Genomic DNA, 24004 nt, shown 5'->3' with positions numbered 1-24004 from the left:
CGAAATATAGTTTCCTTGAAATATACGAGGATCATAACACATTCCCTATTCAAGAATTCCATTAGAATAAGAGCCTAGAGTTTAGAAAGGCCATTGGTTATCTTCATAAGGGCCATACCTTTAAATCATGTAATGTACAAGAATGAACATGCAAAAGAAGGCACACACACACACATTCACAGAGCTGGAGAAGTTCCAACCAATTAAGAACCGAGATTATAACCCAAGCCCCTGGCAAGAGAGCAGCAGTCAAATTCAATCACTTAATAGTGAGGTCAGTTAGGGGTTCCCCCTCCCCACCTTCCACAAGCCCGCCATACCCAAGGACTCAGCAGGGTTTCAGTTCTCAACCATGTAGCAAATCCTTTTTGGCAATAGGCACAGAGGCTGCAGTGAGGCAAAGCTTTCTTCCCCCTCCCTGTGCACAACCATTCACAGCACCTACTTTACAGCTGATGGTTTTGCATTCATTGCTTCTGAATGCAGCTCTGGGCTTTCAGTGGTTCTTTCCAATTCATGGCATAAGGCAACGTTTTAAGGAAAGAGTGGGGGAAGGGCTTTGAACGGGGCTGAATGAAAATCTCACTGTTTCTAAAGTCTTAAAATTTTTCATTTTTTGGAAAAGAGACACATAAGGAAAGGTACAGATTCTCAGTCTTGTTACTATGGATGTGTCCTGCTCCCTCGAGTCCTGCTCAAGGTCAGCCCCAACTGAGATGAGATGCTTGTTATGTGTGGGCAACACCTGACGTCCTAAGAGAAATGACTCCTTATCCTCGCACCTTTCCCCTTGATCAGAAAGACAGCTGGACTCATGGAATTAGGCAAAACTATCCATCAGTGTATCTACTTCTTTGGAGAAAAAAATAGAGAAGCTATGACTTTAAAAGCTCCAAACACTGACCCACCCTTCATACCAATGAAGGTCTGTTTAATATCATGGTAGGAAATACTTTTTCTCACTTCTAACGGTTGACTTTAACAGTGTGCTTCATTTCTCATTCTTTTCCATATTCCAAAGTCTGGTGTGAGTGATTTAAATGACAAGTGAAGGGCAAGCCCCCCCAACCCCACACACACACACACACACACACACACACAGAGGAAACTGCACTTCCTTTGTTAACTTTGCAAGAAAAACAGTAAAGACGATCAATCACAACTATGTAAAGAAAATATTAAAAGTACAAATATGAGGAGCACTGAAAATATAATTAAAATTTGCTATACGAAAAGAGTAATATTCCTCTGCTCCATGCTTTCTTGAGTTAAATTTCCCTGTCTTCGCACAGCGACTCCCTGATGTTTTTTGCCCTTAAGGACTTCACGGCTTCCTCCAAAGCTGTAACTTTTTTTTCTCTCTCTCTCTTCCTCCCCCTTCCTATTATTGTCACTGGAGAGTGCAGGATGACATGTTCAAGAAAATGCTTGCTTTGAGGCCAGAGTGTGTTTCCTTTTGCACTTGGATTTCCATTTATTCCACTAAATTTCCTTACAATTAATTTTTTAAAGGGCTGAGAGAGTCCATTTCTCAAACAGCTGACAAAAAACGTGATCCATGAAAGCAAAGAGAATGGCACTTGGTGACCGTTTTTGCTACCATTATAAAACCCTTACAGTATGAATTCTGACACTGCATTCTGCACTTTATTACTACGATATAGTAATCAGAGTATGTTGAGACTCCCATGATACCCATTCAGAACAAGGAATGGGTTTATCTTAATTGCACTTTAGCCTACAGCATATTAAATGCAACTTGATTATAAAATGCATTTGAATTGCCCTAATAAATTTCTTGGCAAGCTTTCCCAACCTCAGGTAAAGAAATCTATAACCTCCTATGCTGGCCCCTCTGCTGACTTGCAGGGTAACTTTGTATAAAGACTTCTCCCTCTCCACATCCCCCTTTCTCAGCCAATAAATTCAGAATAATAGATTTGTCTAGCACCCAGGAATGGCTGCAAGACACTTCTTTATACTTGGACAGCATTTCGCAAATGCCAAGCTGGCTTTAGGCTACATATGTCAGAATGATGCTTCAGCCTGAGTTTTTTGTTGTTTTTTTTTTTTTAATTTCTATTTCACAAACTCATTGGCATCACCCATCAGTCTTACTCATTATAGCTCACAGCTGAACCTTGTGGATTTGCTGCCTTGGATTCTTTGCTGCCTTGGATTCAGGTCCACGCCTCCGTGTCTTGCCCCACACTGCACTGTCTGCATTTTCACTGCATATATTTTCACCAACCCAGGTACAAAAAACTTAAGGACTATGGATGAATGGAGTTGTATTGTTGTTTAACTTTGCAAGAAAAACTCAGTCGTGTCCAATTCTTTGTGACCCCCATGAACTGTAGCCTGCCATGCTCCTCTGTCCATGGGATTTCCTAAGCAAGAATACTGGAGTGGGTTGCCATTTCCTTCTCCAATGGATCTTCCCCACCCAGGGGTAGAACTCGCATCTCCTGCATGACAGGCAGGTTCTTTACCACTGAGCCACCTGGGAAGCCCGATGGATGGAGTGGTCTACTGCAAGTAGCAAGCCTTGGTCTCTAACAGGAAGGATTTGCATGGAGCACTGGATGGAAGACTTTCTCAGTCATGGGCAGAATGACAGGCTGGCCCCACCCCTCGACTATTCCTTCCTCTACTTGGAGTACAAATGGATTTGTCACAGAGGTGTCTGAGAAATTGACCAAGAAGCAAGGGAAAACATTCAGGCTCAGATTTGCCTCCACACTGACCTCCCAACACTCCCCTGGAAGGTTTCCAAGCCATAGGATAGATGCAAAAAAGTGTCACAAATTGAGTAGAAAGTTATTTAGCTTTGACCTCTGTCTGCAGACCACTGGAAGAAAGAATGCTAAGAAGAAAAAAATGGGTCAAAGAAGTTTCATTTTCTTCACTAGCAAGGTGCAATGTTCACTATCACCTTGAAATAGAATTGCTTTTTTAAACCAAGGAGCTCAAAATAACACCTGTGTTATCTGATATAGCCCTTCATCTGCCCTGAACGGTTAGGTAGGGATGTGAGCCTCCCCTTTAGCACTGGGGCAGACTAGTTAATAAATAAAGTAGTTAATAAACCCTAACAAGTTAATAAACAGAATAGTTAGTAAATAGATCCTCCGCTTAGCACTAGGGCAGAGTGGTTAATAGTTAATAAACCTACAACCCCTTGATAGTTCTCTGCTAGGTAATAATAGGATGGTAAACAGAATGGTTTTATCACAGAATTCCTAAAATATGTAGAACCGTGCCAGTCATCTGCAAGCTCACTGGCTAAGTCACAGGTGTGTGACCTAGACCACAAATGTAAGTCATCCCCTTAAAAAAAGCATCCTGATGACCTGAAACAATCAATGGTCAATCTGACTTAGCCAGGATTCACACTTTTTTTTTTTTTTTTTTTAATGTAAAAGGCATATCTCCTTGCTGGTTGGTTCGGGCGCCCTCATGTGTCTCAACAGAGTACTGTCCCTTTCTGTCTCCAAAGGGCATGATACTGACAGATTCAATGACACACATTTCTTTGTACTTGTTTCAGTATGCTCCTGTGAAACAGAAGATTGACAGGCTGCCCCAGGACTATGAACTTGTCCTCCATGATATAAAGTGACATTGTAACTTAGACTTGAAGGGATGAGACACTAGTGTTCACAAGAGTAGAGGCTAATTTCAACTTGCTTGTCCTGGTTTAAACATGTTAGATTATCTTGTGTATTCTTTTTCCTCTTCCTGCCCCATCCCAAGGGGCAGTGCGCTAAGGATGCGTGGTCCTCCTCCACTGAGGGGGTCACACGACTGAAGAACCCAGAACTCCTTTTAGAACAAGCAAATCTCAGGTGACCTAGCTCCACCATCTACCCTATGACCATGCATAAGTCATTCCTCTCTGGTCTCAGGCTCTTTCTGTGGGAGGAGAGAGTGAGGTTTTTTCTCAGATAAGAAGCAGCAGCAACACCATGCCCGGTGTAGAGCAGATAGGCACCCTGCAAGTGTTAATTGAATCTAAACCTATAAACTCCATTCCAACCCACTTGCCATATTAGATTTCCAGAAAACAGATATTCTTCCTCATCAAATACAACCTACGTGCATTAAGAAGTAGCTTGGGAGTTCATGGCGCACAAGAAAAGGTCAAACATTTCTCCACATTTCCCACAACACTTGACTTAATACCAAGAACTCAGTAATCCTCCCTAAACCAGTGGGGGTAGGGGGAGTTTACCCTCTTAATGTAGTTCCCCCTTTCTTTCTTTGGCAGAGTTTAAAGCAGTCAGAGGCAATTAACAAGGCCAAGAATTTGAGACTGTCTACACAGTAAACGTATCTTTATAGAAGGAAGAGTTGATTTCCACACACCCGCCTCCCTATCTTCCTTCCTTTCCTCTCCTTCTTTTTCTTGAGATTAGGAAGGCATGACTGAATGGTCCTACAGTGCAGTCAGGCCTCAAGATTCCCAGAGAAGAATGACAGTGACACTCCAACCTTATTTACCATGTCACACCGACCTTGATGAGTCTTGCAGGCTGTTAACCACAAAAGAAACATTTACCAAGAGACCATGCTCCTGGGCTGCTCTCACCAAAAAGCCCAGAGCCATTCACCGCTCAGTTTTAAGCTAGCCAAATCCAACAAAGCCCCAGAGATCTTTGATGTAATCTTCTCACTGAACTCATGCCAGCCTCGCACGGGCATAGTCAGGGCACCATCACCCAGCCTTAGGTGTTGGCAGATTCTCCCACCCACTTCTTTGCACTTTCCCAGCTTGAGGGCATGGCAAAGGCTCCCCTCCCCTCCCACCTACTGCACCTGGGGGTGCCTCCAACTTGCACAGCCGCAGTAGGGCTTGGGAAGATTCCTCATCTCCCTTAAGCACATCACATCTTTTTGTGAGTTAAGTTACTACCTTAACAGAATCCCAGAAAGTGCCAGTCTAACAAAGATGCTAGATAGTCTTGTCAACTAAAATCCATAACCAATGAATGGGGAAGGGAAAACCCCTGATGTACTGTCATTAAACTAGGAGAAATATTTTTTTCCAATAAAGTTCTTATACTAATTGATAATTTCCATCTTATTTCAAACATCTCTCATAATTTTCCCCCTTTCTTTCCTACTGCTATCCTGGTTGTCCAGGACCTCAACAACACAAATTGATCTTACTAACTAGCTTTACAATCTCCATTCTTTTCTTCCTCCAAGCCATCCTAAGTACAATCAAATGACCTTCCCCCAATGCTAATTTCAACACATTTAGCAATTCCTACTCAAGAACCCTTGACTCCTCGTTGCTTGCATGATAAAATTCAAAGTCTGAAATCTGATATTCAAGCTCTTTTGTATTCTTCCTTACTCCCCCATCCCAGGAGAAGTTACAAAGAAACTGGACATCACCTCCCGTGCTCCCCAGACTCTTCTATCATTCTTATATCAAAGTCTAATGCAAGCACAAGGACTGAGTACATTCAGATGTCCTTGAACTCTGGGGAAGAGATGCTATTTACATTAGGGATTTCTAGCTAGGCTTCAGCTTCCGCCTTTGATGTTCTCAAATGCACAGGTGCACTAGTTATATGCAAACCAATATGGCTGCCCACCATTGGATTGCTTCATGTTATCAGTCACTGTGAGATATTTCACACAGCCAGCTAGGAACCTCCAGACAGATGACAATAAGTTAATGAAATCCAGAGAAACAATGAACCAACATCAGAAGATGCAAAACACACCCTGACAATTGTGGAACAATCTGTTCTGGTGGGAACACCAGGGTATGGGGAAAAGAATGGCGATGGTGAAAACTAAGTCATCACCCTTCAAAGCCAGTAGGTTAAAACAAGGAAAGTCTAACAAGAGAAACAGTACTGCCTTTAACAAGAAAAAAATGGCTAAGGAGGTAGAGAATGCAGAGGATGAGAAATCCAAATCCTCAGGAAGAATATGCATCTGTCTTCTGGTTCTCCTTCTAGAAGAAAACACACAACTATTAATACTGTGTTGCAGTGCCGTCACGCCAGACACCTATCACTCCTGCCTGAAGCAATAAAAACAACCTCTGAGATTTCCAGAACAAAAACATTTTTAAAAAATGAAACATCATGGCTTTTTCATAAATTCTGCAAAAGCAACAACAGCAGTTCACATCTTTCCTGCACTGACCGTTCCATGAAGCTTTGCCCACATCTGTAGCCAATGCTGACCATGGTCTTCTCTTACCATACAAGTTTCTGACACCCTGAACACTTAGGAAATATGACTGGGGTTGACCTTCTTCCCAACTTGACTATAAGCTTCTCAGTGACGAGAATCATTACTTTTCCTCCTTCTCTCTTCTCCTTTACCTTCCCCCACGCATCCCCTAAGCTCCCAGCCTAGAAGGTACTTGAGAAATACCAATACTGTCAGTGAATTTAAATTGAAAATGTTAAAAGAAATTTGAAAACTCCCTTTCTTTTCTCTAGATATTCCCTCTACCCTTAATTTTCTCTGTTCCTTCTTCTAGCAAACGTCATGTTTTCCAAACAACCTTTTTTTTTTTTTCCTTGCCAGGCAACCTATAATCACTCCCCACACTCATGTAGAGTTGATTCTTGGTTTGTGGTTAAGAGTCGGAGCTCTTTCTCCAATCTTTGTTTGAAGATTTGATGATTTACATGGAAGTCTTTGGCTCTGTTTTCTTACAAGATCATCTTGCCCGTCTGGACGAATCCCTGATGGCCCTTTCTCGTTTACCTCCTTCAAATGTTTAAAGGTTGTCTTGCTTAATCCTTTCACTCCAACCCAGCCCTTAATGACCACCTTCAATCCTAACCATCAATCCTAAATCCTCTCCAAGATCATTAGCCTCCTTCACAAGTTAGGGACAAGCCTCAGTATTGCCTACAGCCCACTTATAAGAAAATATGAACTTCTATCCTAAGCATGGTTGTGATGCCACAGTAATTTTCTTATTACATATCAAGCTTATTAGCCCTTTCTCCAACACATGCTGGTCTCTTACCCCTTCTTCCCTGTCTTGCCCACCCCCTAATCCCTCTCCCCCGACTCAACAAGAAATGAACTGGTTTACCCAACAGGTTTATTCTTGCTTTGGCCAGCTTATTGTTTCAATGTGATTATGAAGTTGCTGGGCTTGAATACACAGTTTATTAATTTCCAGGCATTCACGATGTCTCCCTGTTGAGCAGAATATATGTAGGTATTCATGTGTCTAGCTGTGGTAACTAACCCTCTTGGAGTTTGCAGTCTTGCTGGTAACAAAAAAGATGGGAGTCAAGGTTAATTTGTGTTACTAGACATTGTTTTACAGATATCAGGAATGCTAGACTCCAACTTTGGCATTTGACAGGTTGGAAAATAGGTAGAACAGGGTAAAAGGATTTGACCAGGGTCATAGAGCTGATCAACAGAGGAACTGGGGTGACAGCTCAGAGCTCTCATTTTTCAGGCCACCAGGGTCCTTATCCTCCTACATGTCCCTTTACAAGAGCTCATATATGTGAAAACTCAGGATGGATGTCCACATACAGCCAAAATGCCTCATAGACCTGTGAACACACTTAACACTGAGAAGATGGGGAGGTACTATCTACGTAACTTACAACACTGAGACCGTGCTATGAAAATTATAGTAAAACTGCTGTAATGAGTTTAAATTGGAATCCAAAGAGACCCCACTACTCATCCTGCCTGGATTGCATTCCTTCCCATAGCACACAGTTTTAAAAGATGGTTAGATTTCCCAAAGCACCTGGTTGAGTTCATCATACGATTTCCCTTTAATTCGACCAACACAAAATCATCCCTGAATTCTATGAAAATAGCTTTTTCATACATCTCTGCACACACAGTCACACACACGTATAAAACATTGGCAGCAGGTACTTTTAATTTGCTGGAAAATATTTCTAAGAAGTCAAACAGCTCTAGCCCAATGAGCACGCCCTCCGATTGGCTGGCCAGACCAGCTGAGGGACCTGATTGGTCCCTGATCCTGAGGACCGATAAGAACGGCTATAAAATCCCTGGGTGCAGCTCTTGGGCCCCCAGTTTGCAAAAGCCAGAGGTGCAAGAAGCAGCGACTGCAGCAGCAACAGCAGCAGCAGCAAAAAGCGCCAGCGGAAGCAACATCAGCAGCAGCAGCAGCAACAGAAAAATCCTCATCAAATCCTCACCTAGGTTCTCAGTGTATCCAGATCCACATCTTCACTCAAGCCGGGAGAGGGAAAGAGGAAAGGGGGGGAGGAAAAAAAAAAAAAACAAAACCCCAGCAACTTAGCGGAAACTTCTCAGAGAATGCTCCAAAACTCAGCAGTGCTTCTGGTGCTGGTGATCAGTGCTTCTGCAACCCATGAGGCGGAGCAGAATGATTCTGTGAGCCTCAGGAAATCCCGGGTGGCAGCTCAGAACTCAGGTAAGCGGCAAACCCAGGACCGGTTTCTCCCGCAAGGAGCTGTCCTCATTTGCCTCTCGCTTTTGCAACTGTGTCTGTGACGGCTGATCTTGATAATAAATGTGCTGCATGCCTGAAGGCAATAAACTGCCAGTGTAATCCAATAGCCTTAGGAAGTGGAGCTCCTTTGTTTAATAAATTGCATGCAACTAACGAAGAAGCTGGGCGCTCTGCTGAGGGTATTTCATTGCATAAGCCTAGCCTGATTGCCTGAAATCTGGCACGTACCCTCTTGGTGGTGAGGGGGGGCGGGGGGGGGGGGAGCGGGGGGAGGGGGCGGGGGAGAGGCTTGAATGTTGGCATGCTTCAAAGCGCTCTCTATACTTTCCAGAAGCCGAAGCTGATCTTGAGGTGAGACGTGACTTGTCTGATGCTGCTCCTCTTCTTTCACCCTAAAGACCCCATAACTTGACTTCCTCGGCCCTTCAGGGGACGCACAGAAAGCTCCCTCTGCAGAGCGATTTACCGAGCCATAGCCCTCCAGTCTGACAAATTCAGGGCAGATTTATAGAAAACCCTATACATCCCACCCCCACCCACCCCCCACCCCCCGACACTGCTCCTTCCGTCTGTCTCTGCTGTCTCAGGGCTCCATTCAATCCCCACGCAGCCCCTTGGCCAGGGAGCCCCCTCGTAAAAAAGTATCTGTGAAAGGTAGCAGCTATTTCTCCAAGGGGGCGGGGGTCTCGCTCTAGTCCTGACTCCCGGAGCAGTCAATTGTGTATTATCTTAGCCTCTAAAGGAAAAGAGTCCTCAGGAAGCCGGCATTGACACCTCTGCCTTTGGACTTGGCTTGTCCATCTTGCTTGCCTTCCATGCCGGCTCGCTCTCTCTCTCTCTGCCCCCACCCCGCCCCGCCCCGACTGTCAGTAAAGATGGGCTCGCAGGTGTTGGACGCTGCTCCCCTCGAAAGAGCACAGGTCCCTGCCGAGAGGAGGGCTTTGGTTCACTTCCTTTTGTACTTAGTTGCTATAGAGATGCCGTGATTCACAATTCCAGCTTGCCTAAAACAATAGCAACCCTAATGCATATTAAAACTGCTTTAAGCAAAGTTATAATTTGAACCCGTGGAAATATATAATTAGGGAAATGACTTGTAACATCCCAGAGGCTGCGGGGGGTGGGGGGCCGGGGGGCGGGGAGGGGGGGGGACGGGGGGGAGGGGCCGCCTAACCGAATCGTGCTTTTGATCTCAGAGGAGACTCCTATGGTATGAAGGCTGCAGATCATTTCTCGCTGAGCTGCCTGCCAGAACACCCCCCCTCTTCTGTAGGAGAGAAATTACTTTTATGGGAGATCTTATCCACAATGTAGAAAGCCTCATGCAAGTTCTTTGCGGTTTTCTTTCCGTCTTGCACAAGGGGGTGCCTTGGCCTTGTTATTCTACACCTGTGTTTCTCTCTTTTTTAAAAAAAAAATGGCTTTTAATATGAGAGATTATACATACCTCTAAGCACTGTCCTATGGGGGGTGGGGGGTGGGATGAAACATGAAAGGATCAGATTTCTTTCTGCCAATAGGAAGGTAAGTTAAACGCCCTAAATCAGAAGGGTCTCCAAGTGGACTCCTAGCAAGTTCTTCTCTGCCATTTAGGCCAAATGTCTATGCTTATTGGGGTTTCCCTGGTGGCACAGATGGTAAAGAATCTGCCTGCCAATGCAGGAAACACAGGTTCAGTCCCTGATTTGGGAAGATCCCCTGGAGAAGGAAATGACAATCCACTCCAGTATTCTTGCCTGGAAAATCCCATGGACAGAGCAGCCTGACAGGCTACAGTCAGAGTGTCACAAAGAGTCAGACCCGATTGAGCATGCACATGCACACACGCATGTCCATCCTTATTACCCTGGAGTGTATTTTTTGGAAGCCAGATGGACTCCTTGGCCCTTCCTCCTCCTAAACTTGCCCACCCATCACTGCCTTCCCAGGCTTTCAGCCTTTAGGACATGACCTTGGATTCTGCAGAGTTCCTTCAAGAACTGTGCATGCCTGATCTTCCAATCTTACTTCTCCAACCACCAAAACTGTATGGGATGGTGAGACCAAGAGTATGCCTCCAAGGGAAAACTCATTCCCACTCCTCCATGTGCTCTGGTTCTTATAAGCAAAAGGAGTCTGCTTGTCCCCTCTCTTCTTCACCCCCCCACACCACTCTGAATGGGTCTTTTTGGGAGCCCCATCACAGACTCCCAGGAGAAGTTCTTCTCACCCCTTTGTCTTTGAATTTTGCCACCACATCACCGTGATCTGTCCAGAGCATCCTCACCGTTTGACCCAGATTGGATGGATTTGTATCTTTCAGCTGAAGTGATTCGCTGCCTCAACAGCGCGCTGCAGGTTGGCTGTGGAGCTTTTGCATGCCTGGAAAACTCCACCTGTGACACAGATGGGATGTATGACATCTGTAAATCCTTCTTGTACAGCGCTGCTAAATTTGACACTCAGGTAATAAGACCTTGACCCCTGCTCCCACTGGCTATGTGTCATTAACGGTGTATGAAACTATTGTTCTTCGGACCCAGTCTTGTAGGGAACCAGCTCTGCTTCCCAGCCTCCCTACTCTAAATTCTCATCTCTAATGTGTGTACACACACACACACTGTGGGCTAAGAAATAGGTTCTATATAAACCACTCTCCACCCACTCTAATGCACAATTGTAACATGCTGACAGAGGCTGTCTTATAAGGGAGGGGTGATGAGCGGAAAATCTTTGCTTCTTCAAGAGGAAATAAAAATGTTCTTCTAACAAAGAAGCTCTTCTCACTATATAAGCCAGCATACTAGCTTGCTTGTTTGTTTGTTTACTAGCTTGTGGTTTGAGTTATCAAATCTCAATCCTGAGAAATCTATTCTCTAAGAATACTGTCTATTTTTAGGCTGCAGAGTGGTTGGTTATGGTTCATCTCTTTTTGTCATCTCATTTCATTTCTATGGAGCTCAATTCTCAAGGTAGTCTAAGGGAATAGGGATTTAAAAAAAAAATCTTGACTGCAGCCTACAATTCTCTTATTACAAGGACATTTAGAGGGCTGGCTTCCCTGGTGGCTCAGTGGTAAAGAATCTGCCTGCGATGCAGGAGATGCGGGTTCAATCCCTGGGTCAGGAAGATCCCCAGGAGGAGGGCATGGAACCCACTCCAGTATTCTTGCCTGGAGAATGTCATGGACAGAGGAACCAGGCAGGCTACAGTCCATGGAGTCATAAGAGTTGGACACGACTGAAGTGACTGAGCATGCATGCACATAGAGGGCCATCTACCATCCAGTCTGGGGTTAGAGTTATGGGTTAAGGGTTAGGGTTAGAGACAGTGCCAAGGCATGCCCCCTTAAGTTCCACATACTGTAGGCACTGTCCTCTCTGTTCAGCTCAAGCTAAAGTTTGTCCTCTTGCCCCCCTCCTTCCTCGGCAGGGAAAAGCATTTGTCAAAGAGAGCTTAAAGTGCATCGCCAATGGGGTCACCTCCAAGGTCTTCCTGGCCATTCGGAGGTGCTCTACTTTCCAGAGGATGATTGCCGAGGTCCAGGAGGAGTGCTACACCAAGCTGAACGTGTGCAGTGTCGCCAAGCGGAACCCAGAAGCCATCACGGAAGTCGTCCAGCTCCCTAATCATTTCTCCAACAGGTACAGATGAATCCACTTTTTGGCAGTTGTGGGGGAGGAGGGAGTGGTTGACTGGCAGAGCCAGATACAGAAGGGGTTAAATTGCCACAGTCGTGCTCTTATTTTAGCTTGCAGTCTTCCCAGCTTTTGCAGGAAAAAATATGTTTGTGATTGTCTGACAGCTTAGGCAGCCTGGATTTTTTTCCACTGTTGTAGGAAAGTCTTTCCATGCATCTAGTAGAAAACTTCATCCACAGCATCCCTGGGTGCATTGCCTTGAAGGGAATTATGAAGTTTATGGAAACAAACTTTTGAGACATCCAGTTGGGCTGAAATCATGACTAGGCAAAGTACAATGGGTCATCATGAAAACCTTGGTCAAATGTCATCAACAGACTTCTAAAACTGCATGTATTTTGAGTCAGTCCGAAGTCCCCCCATATATTTCACTGGGTATCCCAGAGCAAGCCATCTCCCTTCGGCGGGACTCAAATTTCCTTTGGGAAAAGTGAAATGGCTGGACTAGATGAGTCCAATGTTCCCTTCCAGGTCTGTCATCCCATTCCTCTAGTCCAGGGTTTCCCGGAATGGTTTTCTACTGATTCCCTGGATCCCTGAGCCCAAGCCACTGAGCTAGTAATATCTGAGCATCACGCCTTTCTGCATCCTTGACTCACTGTCTTTACCAGACAGGAGTGAGCACCTAAGACATGAGATGGCAGGCATGCTCATTTCATGGCCTAGAAAGCTTTCTGGCAAGACCTTGGCTTCATCATCAAGTTCAGAGAGGTTCTAATGGGGCCAGCATGGAAGTATGGCAGGGACAACGCAGACCAGTCAAGTTCGGCCTCCTGTGATGCTGCACAGCCTAAAACTTGACTCCTAGTCCTGAAGGACTATTATTCTCTGATTCTCCAGTCAAATTTGCACATATTCACAAAGATCAGACCCTATGGGTTACTCTGACCACAAGACAGCTAACACAGCCTTACCAGATTAATTTCCTAGCCAGAGGCTGCCTCCCTTTTCAGAGAGTCCTTAATAACCTAGTCCTTCTGGGGCTAACCATTAAGTTAGTCATTTATACATGGTAGCCCTAGTGGTAAAGAACCTGCCTGCCAGTGCAGGAGATGTAAGAGACACAGGTTCGATCCCTGGGTCAGGAAGATCCCCTGGAGGAAGTCACGACAATCCACTGCAGTATTTTTGCCCAGAGAATCCCATGGACAGAAGAGCCTGGTGGGCTACTGTCCATAGGGTCGCACAGATCAGACATGACTGAAGTGATTTAGCATGCACACATGCTGGAAAATGGAAAAGTAGCTCCTCCTTAGGGAAAGGCTGAGGCCTCTGACATTAAACTTTGTAAATTTCTGATTCACCCTGACTACAGATCACTGCACTTCAGAACCTCATGTCAATTTATAAAAGTCATGTGTTCAGTCTTTGGAAGTGACCCTGTCATGGTCCTAACTGATATTCTGAGAACAGGAAAGTCAAATTCATCATTTATCTCAAGTGGCCTGTCTCTTTATATTGACCTTAGTCTTAATATTCTCCTAGGAAGATTCTTACTACATCTGGAGAGGGGGCAGGGGGAAAAACAGTCTGATACTTGGAGATTCTTCACCCTAAGGAAAAGAAGTAAAGATTGCTAGGTTTGACAGGGGCTAGGGACCAGGGGGCTAATGGACATGAACTTGAGCAAATTCCAGGAGATAGTGGAGGACACGGAAGTCTGGCATGCTGCAGTCCATGGGGTCAATAAAGAGTCAAGCACAACTTAGTGACTCAATAACAATATCAAGGACCAAGTATGTGTTTGTGTGGTAACTGGGCAGGAATATGTTAGTACAGCCATTATCAGTTTTAATCTTTAAGGGTCCAAAGACAGTTCATAATCTGTAATATGGCATGTAGCCAATTTTGAGACACTACTCATGTCTCTGATTCAACTGAGGTAGCGTCTTTCATTATGAAGCCAGAGCTCTTAGAGAAAGGAGAATACAGATTGTGGACTGGTGATACTAAGAACCTAAAAAGAAACTAGAAATAGGAGTTTTTTGATTTAGTTTCTTTTCTTTCTTTCTTTTTTTTTTTTTTTTTTTTGGCCGCAATGTGCAGTATGTGGGATTTTAGTTCCCTGACCAGGGATGGAACCCACGACCCCTGCAGTGGAAGCTGAGTCTTAACCACAGGACCGCCAGGGAAGTCCAGTAATAGGAATGTTTAAGCAGGCCATTATTCTTTTCAACAGATGTCTTGTTCTCACCTTTAGAAAGTGGTCACACAGAATCTGGTTATCATCCTCTCTCATCTTAGAAGAATCACCTTTATTAGGGAAAACAGTCAGTCTCTTGAAGACTAGAATCTTCCATGCAACTATACCTTTCCCCAATTATTTGACTTCAACTGGCTAGTATTATTCCTGCTCAGAACTAGAGATTTCCGGTTCCATGCTGGGCTCTGGTTTGCTCTATTTAAGCTTCTCACTCTCCTGCCACATCCTGCTTTCCCAGCCTCTGTCCCACCATAGATACACAGTAAGTTGTGCCAACTGGCACAGAATTGTGAAAGGAAGTAGTTACAGGTTCATTCCACCTTCCTGTGACTTATCTAGCATGAGATTTGGGCCTGGGAGAATCCAAAAGCCTGTGACTGGACTAGGAGCCAGAACAGGGAACTTTTCCATGAGAGAAATGCACTTAGAAGAGGAAGAATAGCTGGAGTGTCCCCCTGCCTGGATTTGCAAACTATATTTTCAACAAGGAGGGAAGATGGCAAAATTGATCAGGCAGGTTGAGCAGCTGTGAGACTTCAGAAGAAATTGGACCATTCCAGATCCAGAGTGGGAAAACTGACAAAGCTTCCAACTCTCTAGGGCATGGATAGGGAACAGGAAACAGAAGAATAATATTGATCAAGGGAAACAAAGGACTATTTATAAACCTTCACACAGAATGTTCCTAGGCAGTATGTGTGTATTTGGGTAAGCATGGCTGAAACAGTAGCTATGGAGAATATCTGATCTTATTCTTTACCAAGAAAATAAAGTCACTGATGGAATTTTCAAAGGGGAAGCAAGAAACATGCTTTAAAGGGTACTTCCAGGCTGAGGGGAGAGGAGGAGGTCTTCCCAGGTAGCTTAGTGGTAAAGAATCCCCCAGACAATGCAGGAGCCACAGGAGACGCAGGTTCAATCCCTGAATGAGGGAGATCCCCTGGAGGAGGAAATGGAAGCTCACTCCAGTATTCTTGCCTGGAGAATCCCATGGACAGAGAAGCCTGGCAAGCTACAGTCCATGGCATCGCAAAACATTGGATACAACTGAGCGACTGAGCACACACCCATCAGGCTGGGTGATCAGAATTTTACCCACCAAATCTTGGGAGTACCTCCCACTGCCTCACCCGATAAAGATGACAAAAGGAATCGTCTTAAATTGTTTTAACTCTTCCTGCAAAGGATGGTCCTTAAGCAAATCTGCACTTATTTTTTGTTGCTATTGTTAAATTGAGAAGGAACGTATATATCAAACCCCAGAAACATAAAATGTCATAGCTAGAAATGACCATAATGGTTATCTAGGCTAACTGTCTCATTTTAGTAATTAAAGAACAGACCAAGAGAGGGGGTGACTTGCTGAAGGTCACACAGCTAGTGAATGACAGTGTTGAGCCTAAAATTCACACGGCCCTGAGCCAAGCTCTTTGATTTCCACTTCAAAAATGGCAGCAGGTAAAACCTCTAGGAGATAGCCACAGTCTAAAAATGGAATACCAAACAGAATACAATAAATGTAGCCCCTGGTGATCAACAATTGAAGTTGTGTACATTCTCTCCTCAAAGAGAAGGCACATCTCACCAATAGCTATAGTAACATCAAGATTTGATACAAGATGGTGATCCAGAAATACCTGACAAGTGCTAAATCAACTTTTTCTGGAGACACGATTTCTTTAGTAACCTCACTGAGGTGGCTTAGAGATAGGAAAGATCTGTCTCAATCACCAGAGGTCAATGCCATATTCCAGCCCTTAATGAAGAGGTGTAGGGTTAACCTTTTGCTTGCTCAGGCAAATGGTGTAGACATCAAGGCAGTCTCGTAGGTTTCCCACACTTGCAGGAGCTGCTGCTGGAGCCATGGACATTTTCTATTCGAAGGAGCTCTCTTAGCCTACCCTAGTTTAGTTAACAAGGTCCATGGGAGAGGCTAAGGGTAGATTTGGGGGGAGTTGCTAAGAGCAGTCAGGCTGGCCAGGATCATCCTCAAGGAGCACCAAGAACAGGTGGCCTATTGGGGTTAGCAGACAAAGCAACAGTAAAAGTAAGTGTTTTCAGAGTTGGAGAGCAGGTTTTTGGACAAAACGGGACCAGAGGAACACATAAATGGCCTTAAAGAGGTAAGGCTAGTTACAGAAGCTTAGTTCCTTTACTGGTGTGGGACTTTTCATCCAGACTAGAGTCTTCAGTGTTGCCCTAAGGGAAGATCCTCTTTTCCAGCCCATTTGGAAGACCATTAAGTGTGAACAGTTCTTTCTAGAAATGGAAAGATTAACTTCTAAGTTATAAAGTCCATGTTGCAGGGAGCGGGGGTGAGGGAGGGAGTGGTGGGCAGGAAGGTGAGGGGTCACAAACCTTCTTCTCTAGGATCTAAAACATCCTGTGAAATAGACAAAGAGATCCAGGGAACCACATCCCAGCAGAGCACAAGAGATGCCTGGGGATCTATGTGGGTGTGTAGATGTCTACTTTGTTCATACAAAGTAGTCTATTCTCACTTTTTCCAAAACCACTTCTCTCCCCATTTCCCCATCCAAGCGAGATCTGCTTTGACTCATGTGCTTTATAATTCCGAAGGGTTGGAAAATGTGTCTCTGTGCCAGGGAGTCCCAGCTTTAACAACAGCTGGATATAATCCTCCTTCACGGAAGAGGTGGAGCCAGGACTGTATCCAAGACCCAGACACTTTACTCCCTGTGTCCCCAGCTTCGTTCTGCTCCCTCGCAGAAGGGTGATGGCTTTGCTTCAGTGCCCACATTCCACTCTATTTACTGTACATTCTTGAAAGGACCTCTGGAGTTGGGGGGAGGGTTAAGTTATTCTGGAAAGATGTTTGATCCTGTGTTCTGTGAGGTGAGTTAAAAATAAACAGGTTTCTTTTCACGGAAGATCGTGGCCCAGCAGTCTTAGGGCTCCTCTGAGGAAAGGGTCTCTCTATGTAAATACTGCAGACCACCATCATCAGGGGGCTTCCCAGGTGGTGCTAGTGGTAAAGAACCCGCATGCAAATGCAGGAGAGGCAAGAGATATGGGTTCGATATCTGGGTTGGGAAGATCCCCTGGAGGAAGAAACAGCAACCCACTCCAGTATTCTTGACTGGGAAATCCCAAGGACAGAGGAACCTGGTGGACTACAGTCCATAGAGTGGCAAAGAGCTGGACACAACTGAAACAACTTAGCATGCGCCATCATCAGGAGAGTCCTTTTAGTGAGCACAGAACTGATGGGTTTGACAACTGCCTCCTCAAAATGGAGCAGATGCATCCCAATTCAAATTGGAAAATACCAAAACCGTCTTCCCAACAAATAGGACCAGTAATTTATATGCGTTAAATATTAGACAGTTTACTGACAAAAGGTCAATGACAAGGTTCAAGTGTGTTCTTGATGTCACAAAAGACTCCTTTTTTGATAATTTCCATGCTGTCTAACTCACAGGTACTGATTTTTCAAAAACCTGCATCAAAGGGAATATTACCTAAGAATATTTGCTGTGTAACATTTACACAATTGCTTTCACATCTTCTGCACTGCCATCTTATTCATGGAAAAATGTCCTATGACTAAAATGATCAAACCATACTCTTCATGGGGAAAAAAAAAAAAAAATATATATATATATATATATATATGAGAGTTTAATCCTTTCTGAGCCACAATAATTAGCCACAGTATTTCAGATGCTTCAAGAATTCAGATCAAAGATGAAGGAAATTTATAACAAACACCAATTTTTTGTGTGAAACTTACCAGAAGACATACAGATAATTGTTTCTTTAGGGAAGCATGACTTTGGAAAGAACATTTCCTCAATAGCCACAAAATAAATCAACAAATAGACAGTGAGCAGGCAATATGGCCCTAGGACTTGGGCACATGAGGAGCACAGAGAATAAGGACACATATCCTGCCTTCAGCAAAGCTTACAGTCTAGTCCGGAAAACAAAACCATCAGCAAACAAGTGATGGTCACCAAATATCTATAAAAACATCCCCCCACCACTCAGCAAAAGCTTGAGTGGTGTGAGAAACTTCTTGAAATGATGGAAGCAAGAAGCATTAAGGGCGTCCAGCCTTTCTATATAAATATCCTCATTGCCTGGCATTTGGTCCTCTCATTGCATTATCCCTTTGCAGGAAGACTGAAAATGATTGCAACAATAACCTTCAGAGAGGCTCACCAAGGGATGACAGGGAACTCAGACTGAGTAGAAAAATGCATGAGATAACTGAAGACAGGGATCTCCTTTAAAAATTGAGATTTAGGGATTTCCTTGGCAATCCAGTGGTTAGGGCCCCATGTTTCCACTGAGGAACATGGATTCCATTCCTGATTGGGGAACTAAAATCCCACAAGCCACTCAACGTGACCAGAAAAAGAAAAAATAGAAATTTAGTCAGAATATGCACACATACCATCAAGAAAAAGAAAAATTGCAGAGTCACCAAAATAACCATAAATGATTTCACATGTGTGCAGTGACTATTAAAATATAAGTGTAAGTGCTGGGTTACATCATCCATTTGATCAAGTCTTTGCTTCTACGTCTAGCCCACTGGAGGGCTTCTCTGGTAGTTCAATGGTAAAGAATCCGCCTGCCAATACAAGAGATGCAGGTTTGATCCCAGGGTCAGGAAGATCCTCTGGAGGAGGAAATGGCAACCAACTCCAGTATTCTTGCCTAGAAAATTCCATGGACAGAGAAGCCTGTCGGGCTACAGTCTGTGGGGTCACAAAGAGTCGGACATGACTGAGCAACTAGCCCATTGGATGACCCCAGACAGTCACTTCAGCTCTCCTACCTTAATTTCTTCTCCATAAAAAGAGATGATGAAATAATCGTTAAATTACCTTCACAATCCCCATCTAGCTCCATGATTCTGTTTCTAAAGATTTTAGAACTCGCCATGAGCCCACTATTCAAAGTACAATCTCAGTCTCCTAAGCACTAAACATGAACACAGAACCATCTTTACTCTGGGTGGTAACTCAAGGCAGCACATACACTCACACTAAGAAGATGCTGCTTGAAAGTTAGAGGCAAAAGCCACCTTCAACTGATGCTACCCATGGGTGTTTGGTCTGGCCATTTGGGCTGGGTGTTGGCTGCAGCCCAGATGAAAGCCAGGGTCTTGCCTTGCTCTTACCGAATGACCCCTCTTTCCCAATGCAGATACTATAACAGACTTGTCCGAAGCCTACTGGACTGTGACGAAGACACAGTCAGCACCATTAGAGACAGCCTGATGGAGAAAATTGGCCCCAACATGGCCAGCCTCTTTCACATCCTGCAGACGGATCACTGTGCCCATACACAGCAGCGAGCTGACTTCAACAGGAGGCGTGCCAATGAGCCACAGAAGCTGAAAGTCCTCCTCAGGAACCTCCGAGGTGAGGTGGCCTCTCCCTCCCACATCAAACGCACCTCCCAGGAGAGTGCCTAGCCGGGGAGAGGCAATCACAGCCTCAGCAAACTACGATCGTTTTAAGGGTGTTTACGCACCAACTTTGAGTGTACTGTGCCTGGTTTGATTTTTTTTTTTAAGTAGTTCCTATTTTCTATCCCCCTCCCCTTAAAGAAAAATTGCATGAAACTAGGCTTCTGTAATCAATTTCTCAACATTTTGCAATGGCGGCATTCCCACCAATAGAACATATGTGATCTCTATGCCTCTCCTTGGGAGAAAGTGGCCTCTTTTAACACTTCCCTCCACTCGGTCTTTTCCCAGCTCCCCTCCAACAACTCTCAAACACAAAACATTCACATAACTCCCCAGACATTGTCATTTGAAGATGCGGAGCCCTTTAGAATGGTTGCCCCAGTAGAGTTAGCTGATAAGAAGCAACTTAATTTAAATGCATGTCTTAAACCAACGCTCATAAAGATGCTCAGTGGAATTCGTGTTATGAATCTGTGCTGGCCATGGACGAATATGAATGTCATATTTGAGTTCTTGATCTCTCATGAGCTAGTGTCTTATGGTCTTGATCCTCAGTGTCTAATTTCCTTCCCAACACATTTACCAAATTGCTCGAGCCTGGCTCTCCAACCAGACTTGGAGCCTGCATCTTCTTGCATCGAATGAAAAACAAAAAGCTAACATCTCTAAGTACTGTAACTGCTCAGAGCTTTAAAAGTATCTTTAACAATTGTCTTAAAACCAGAGAATCTTAAGGTCTAACTGTGGAATATAAATAGGTGAAAACTAATGTACTGTACATAAATTCCAGAGGACTCTGCTTAAACAAAGCAGTATATAATAACTTTATTGCATATAGATTTAGTTTTGTAACTTAGCTTTATTTTTCTTTTCCTGGGAATGGAATAACTATCTCACTTCCAGATATCCACATAAATGCTCCTTGTGGCCTTTTTTATAACTAAGGGGGTAGAAGTAGTTTTACTCAACATCAAAACTTAAGATGGGCCTGTATGAGATAGAAAAAAAAAAAAAAACAGGTTTATCTGAAGGACCCCAGGCAAGATGTTAATCTCCCAGCCCACCTCAACCCAGAGGCTTCTCTTGACTTAGACCTATCCTGAAACAGCTCTGTCACATCCAACTGAGAATTACAGGAGCCAGAAAGAGCAACCCTTTGAGCTTGGGCCACTTAAGAGTGTGATCCAGCCTGCTATGCCTTGGGAAGTGGCAGTTCTTGACTTGTCACCTTTCATCAGTGCCTGGTTCTCTGGCAACATGATGATGGGGTAGGAGGCTTTCCATGAACTCAATCAGGAATGAGTCAATCAGCCTTTGGGTCTTTAGTTCGGGGGACTTGGGGCTGAGGGGGTATAAGTAACCCTGGGTTGTCCAGCCTTAATAAACTCCTCTTATTACATTTTTGTCCTGTAGCACGCTGCCTTGCTGAAGTAGTCCTGGCAGCCGGGCCATCTCTGTATAGGATTGCAAAAAAAAAGAAAAAAAAAAAAAAAAAAAACAAAAGAAAAAAAAAAAAGAGGGAAAAACAGAGCTGGCGGTTTGATCCTTTCTGCCATGATGTTTACAAGATGGCGACCACCAAAGCCAAATGATTAACCTAGCTATGAACAACAGTAGTTTCTCAGGGTCACTGTCCTTGAACCCAACAGTCCCTTAGGAGCGTCACTGCCCACCAAAGGTCAATGTCGAGAGAGGAAGAGGGAGGAGGGGTAGGACTGTAAGGGCCACTCCAAACTCGCTTAGGTAGAAACCACTGGTGCTTGACTCTCACTCAGATGAACTTCCTATCTGTCCGAATCAGAGTGGTAGGGATCCTGGTGGGAGGAGGGAGGGCACATCTCCAGAAAAACGAAAAGCAATACAACTTTACCACAAAGCCTTTAAAACCAGTAACGTGCTGCTCAAGGACCGAGAGTGGATGCAGCAGACCTAGCAGCTGCACAAGCGTGGCTGCTTTTGTCCCCACACAGCCTCTCAGCGTGTTGACATCAGATTGTTAAGAGCATTTTTATACCCAGAACTGCCCCATCCCCAGGTCCCCAAACATATGGACACTGCCTTAGCCTCTTGGAAATCAGGTAGATCATATTCTAAGTTGATTCTCCCTCACACTCCCTCCACCATCCCTTCCCACCCCAAACCTGCCCCCAGGCAAGGCTGGCTTCTCCAAACCAGAAAAGCTATTCAAGTTTTGTGTGTTATGTCCATTTCGCACTAAGCCAGGATCCCAATGCAACAAATAGTTTATGAGTATTCCTAGCGAAATTCTCTCTTAACTTCAGTCCAGTGGATTCTCTTTGATTTGCTGTGACCTCTTCAAACCGTGGTACCCCCTCCTTTTCTCCCCACAATAATATTTATATATGTATCTATAATACATATATCTACACATACGGAAAGAAGCAGTTCTCACAATATTGCTAGTTTTTTGCATCTCTTTTCCCTCCATCCTACTCCCTCCAATTCCCCTTTCAACTTCCAAAGCTTTGTCTTGTGTTTGCTGCACAGAGTGATTTGGGGGGCTGACCTAGACCAGTTTGCATGATTCTTCTCTTGTGATTTGGTTGCACTTTAGACATTTTTGTGCCATTATATTTGCATTATGTATTTATAATTTAAATGATATTTAGGTTTTTGGCTGAGTACTGGAATAAACAGTGAGCATATCTGGTATATGTCATTATTTATTGTTAAATTACATTTTTAAGCTCCATGTGCATATAAAGGTTATGAAACCTATCATGGTAATGACAGATGCAAGTTATTTTATTTGCTTATTTTTATAATTAAAGATACCATAGCATAATATGAAGCCTTTGGTGAATTCCTTCTAAGATAAAAAATAATAATAATAAAGTGTTACGTTTTATTGTTTTTTTCCCCTATGTCTTTCATTGTTATTCTTTAAAAATTTATTGAATGAGACTTTCTGAACATGAGGTGAATGGCTGATTAGTTTCTTTACAGTTGCTGATTAAGTGCCAATATGTAGATGAACATAGTTTAAAGTCAACATTTTCCAAATCTCCTTAAAACCATTTAGTGGCTCCCATTACCTGCACAGTAAAATTGCAACCCAAACTCCTCACCACCCTAGAGGAAGCTTTATAGTCTGGTGCTGCTTCACTCTCCAGCCTCAAGATATACCTTCTGTTCAATGGAGTCTATTCTCCCTCCATGACCCAGTTTGGGAACAGGCTGTGCTCTCTCTCCTTTCCATGCCTTTATTTATGCTGTTCTCACTTTCTAGATGTTTCCCTCCATCCTTTGCCTAGACAGGCAGCACCTTTGCTTCCCCACTGTGTTCCCAGCACTGGAAAAGCATCCAGTTCATAGGATACCCTCAACACTTTCAGTGAATGATTTAGAACAAATCAGAAGAGGGGAAAAGACACTTGAATCAGTGGGGCAAGGGAGGCAGATAGCTCGAGGGTGATAAGAATCCAGCTCCAAGACCAGACTTCTGAAATCTGAATTCTGGCTGTGCCATTTGTTAACTGCATGGCATCAGATAGGGCTTCCTTGGTAGCTCAGTGGTAAAGAATCTGCCTGCTAACACTAGAGACACGAGTTCAATCCCTGGGTCAGGAAGATTCCTTGGAGATGAAAATGGCAACCCACTCCAGTACTCTTGCCTGGGAAATCCTGTGGACCAAGGATCCTGGTGGGCTATCCATGGGGTTGAGAAAGAGTCAGACATGACTTAGTGGCTGAGTACAATGTCAGGTAAACTATTTAATCTCAAAACGTATCAGTTTCTTCCTCCATAATATAAGGATAGTGATAATTTTCCAAAGAGCTGCTACAAGATAAGTAAAGTGTTTACATGTTCAGTGCACTGTGATGTCATGCTGCTAAGTTGCTTCAGTTGTGTTCGACTCTGTGTGACCCCATAGACGGCAGCCCACCAGGCTCCCCCGTCCCTGGGATTCTCCAGGCAAGAACACTGGAGTGGGCTGCCATTTCCTTCTCCAATGCATGAAAGTGAAAAGTGAAAGTGAAGTCTGTCAGTCGTGTCGGACCCTCAGCGACCCCATGGACTGCAGCCTTCCAAGCTCTTCTGTCCATGGGATTTGCCAGGCATGAGTACTGGAGTGGGGTGCCATTGCCTTCTCCGCTGTGATGTCATAAGGGTCAGCTATTATCATTACAAGTAGAGGAGATGTGAACAAAAGGAGGAGGCTGCTGCTGCTGCTGCTGCTAAGTCGCTTCAG

At 44.2% G+C, this 24004-nt stretch overlaps 1 protein-coding gene and 1 long non-coding RNA gene across 2 annotated transcripts in view; one reads left to right on the top strand and one right to left on the bottom strand.

Moving 5' to 3' along the window:
• The window catches only part of LOC123332896, a 126414-nt gene that overhangs the window by 5188 nt on the left and 97222 nt on the right, over positions 1-24004 (bottom strand). The gene's annotated exons all lie outside the window — the stretch shown is intronic.
• STC1 (stanniocalcin 1) lies at positions 8073-22659 on the top strand. Its single transcript, XM_006069542.4, has 4 exons — positions 8073-8422; positions 10764-10906; positions 11873-12084; positions 19523-22659. The coding sequence occupies exons 1-4, from the start codon at positions 8305-8307 to the stop codon at positions 19791-19793; spliced, it is 744 nt and encodes a 247-aa protein (XP_006069604.1). The 5' UTR covers positions 8073-8304; the 3' UTR covers positions 19794-22659.

This window comes from Bubalus bubalis, chromosome 3 (assembly GCF_019923935.1).
Source record: "Bubalus bubalis isolate 160015118507 breed Murrah chromosome 3, NDDB_SH_1, whole genome shotgun sequence".
Lineage (NCBI taxonomy): Eukaryota > Metazoa > Chordata > Mammalia > Artiodactyla > Bovidae > Bubalus > Bubalus bubalis.
Note: the sequence above shows the minus strand (reverse complement) of the source record. Positions and strands in the feature narration are given on the sequence as shown.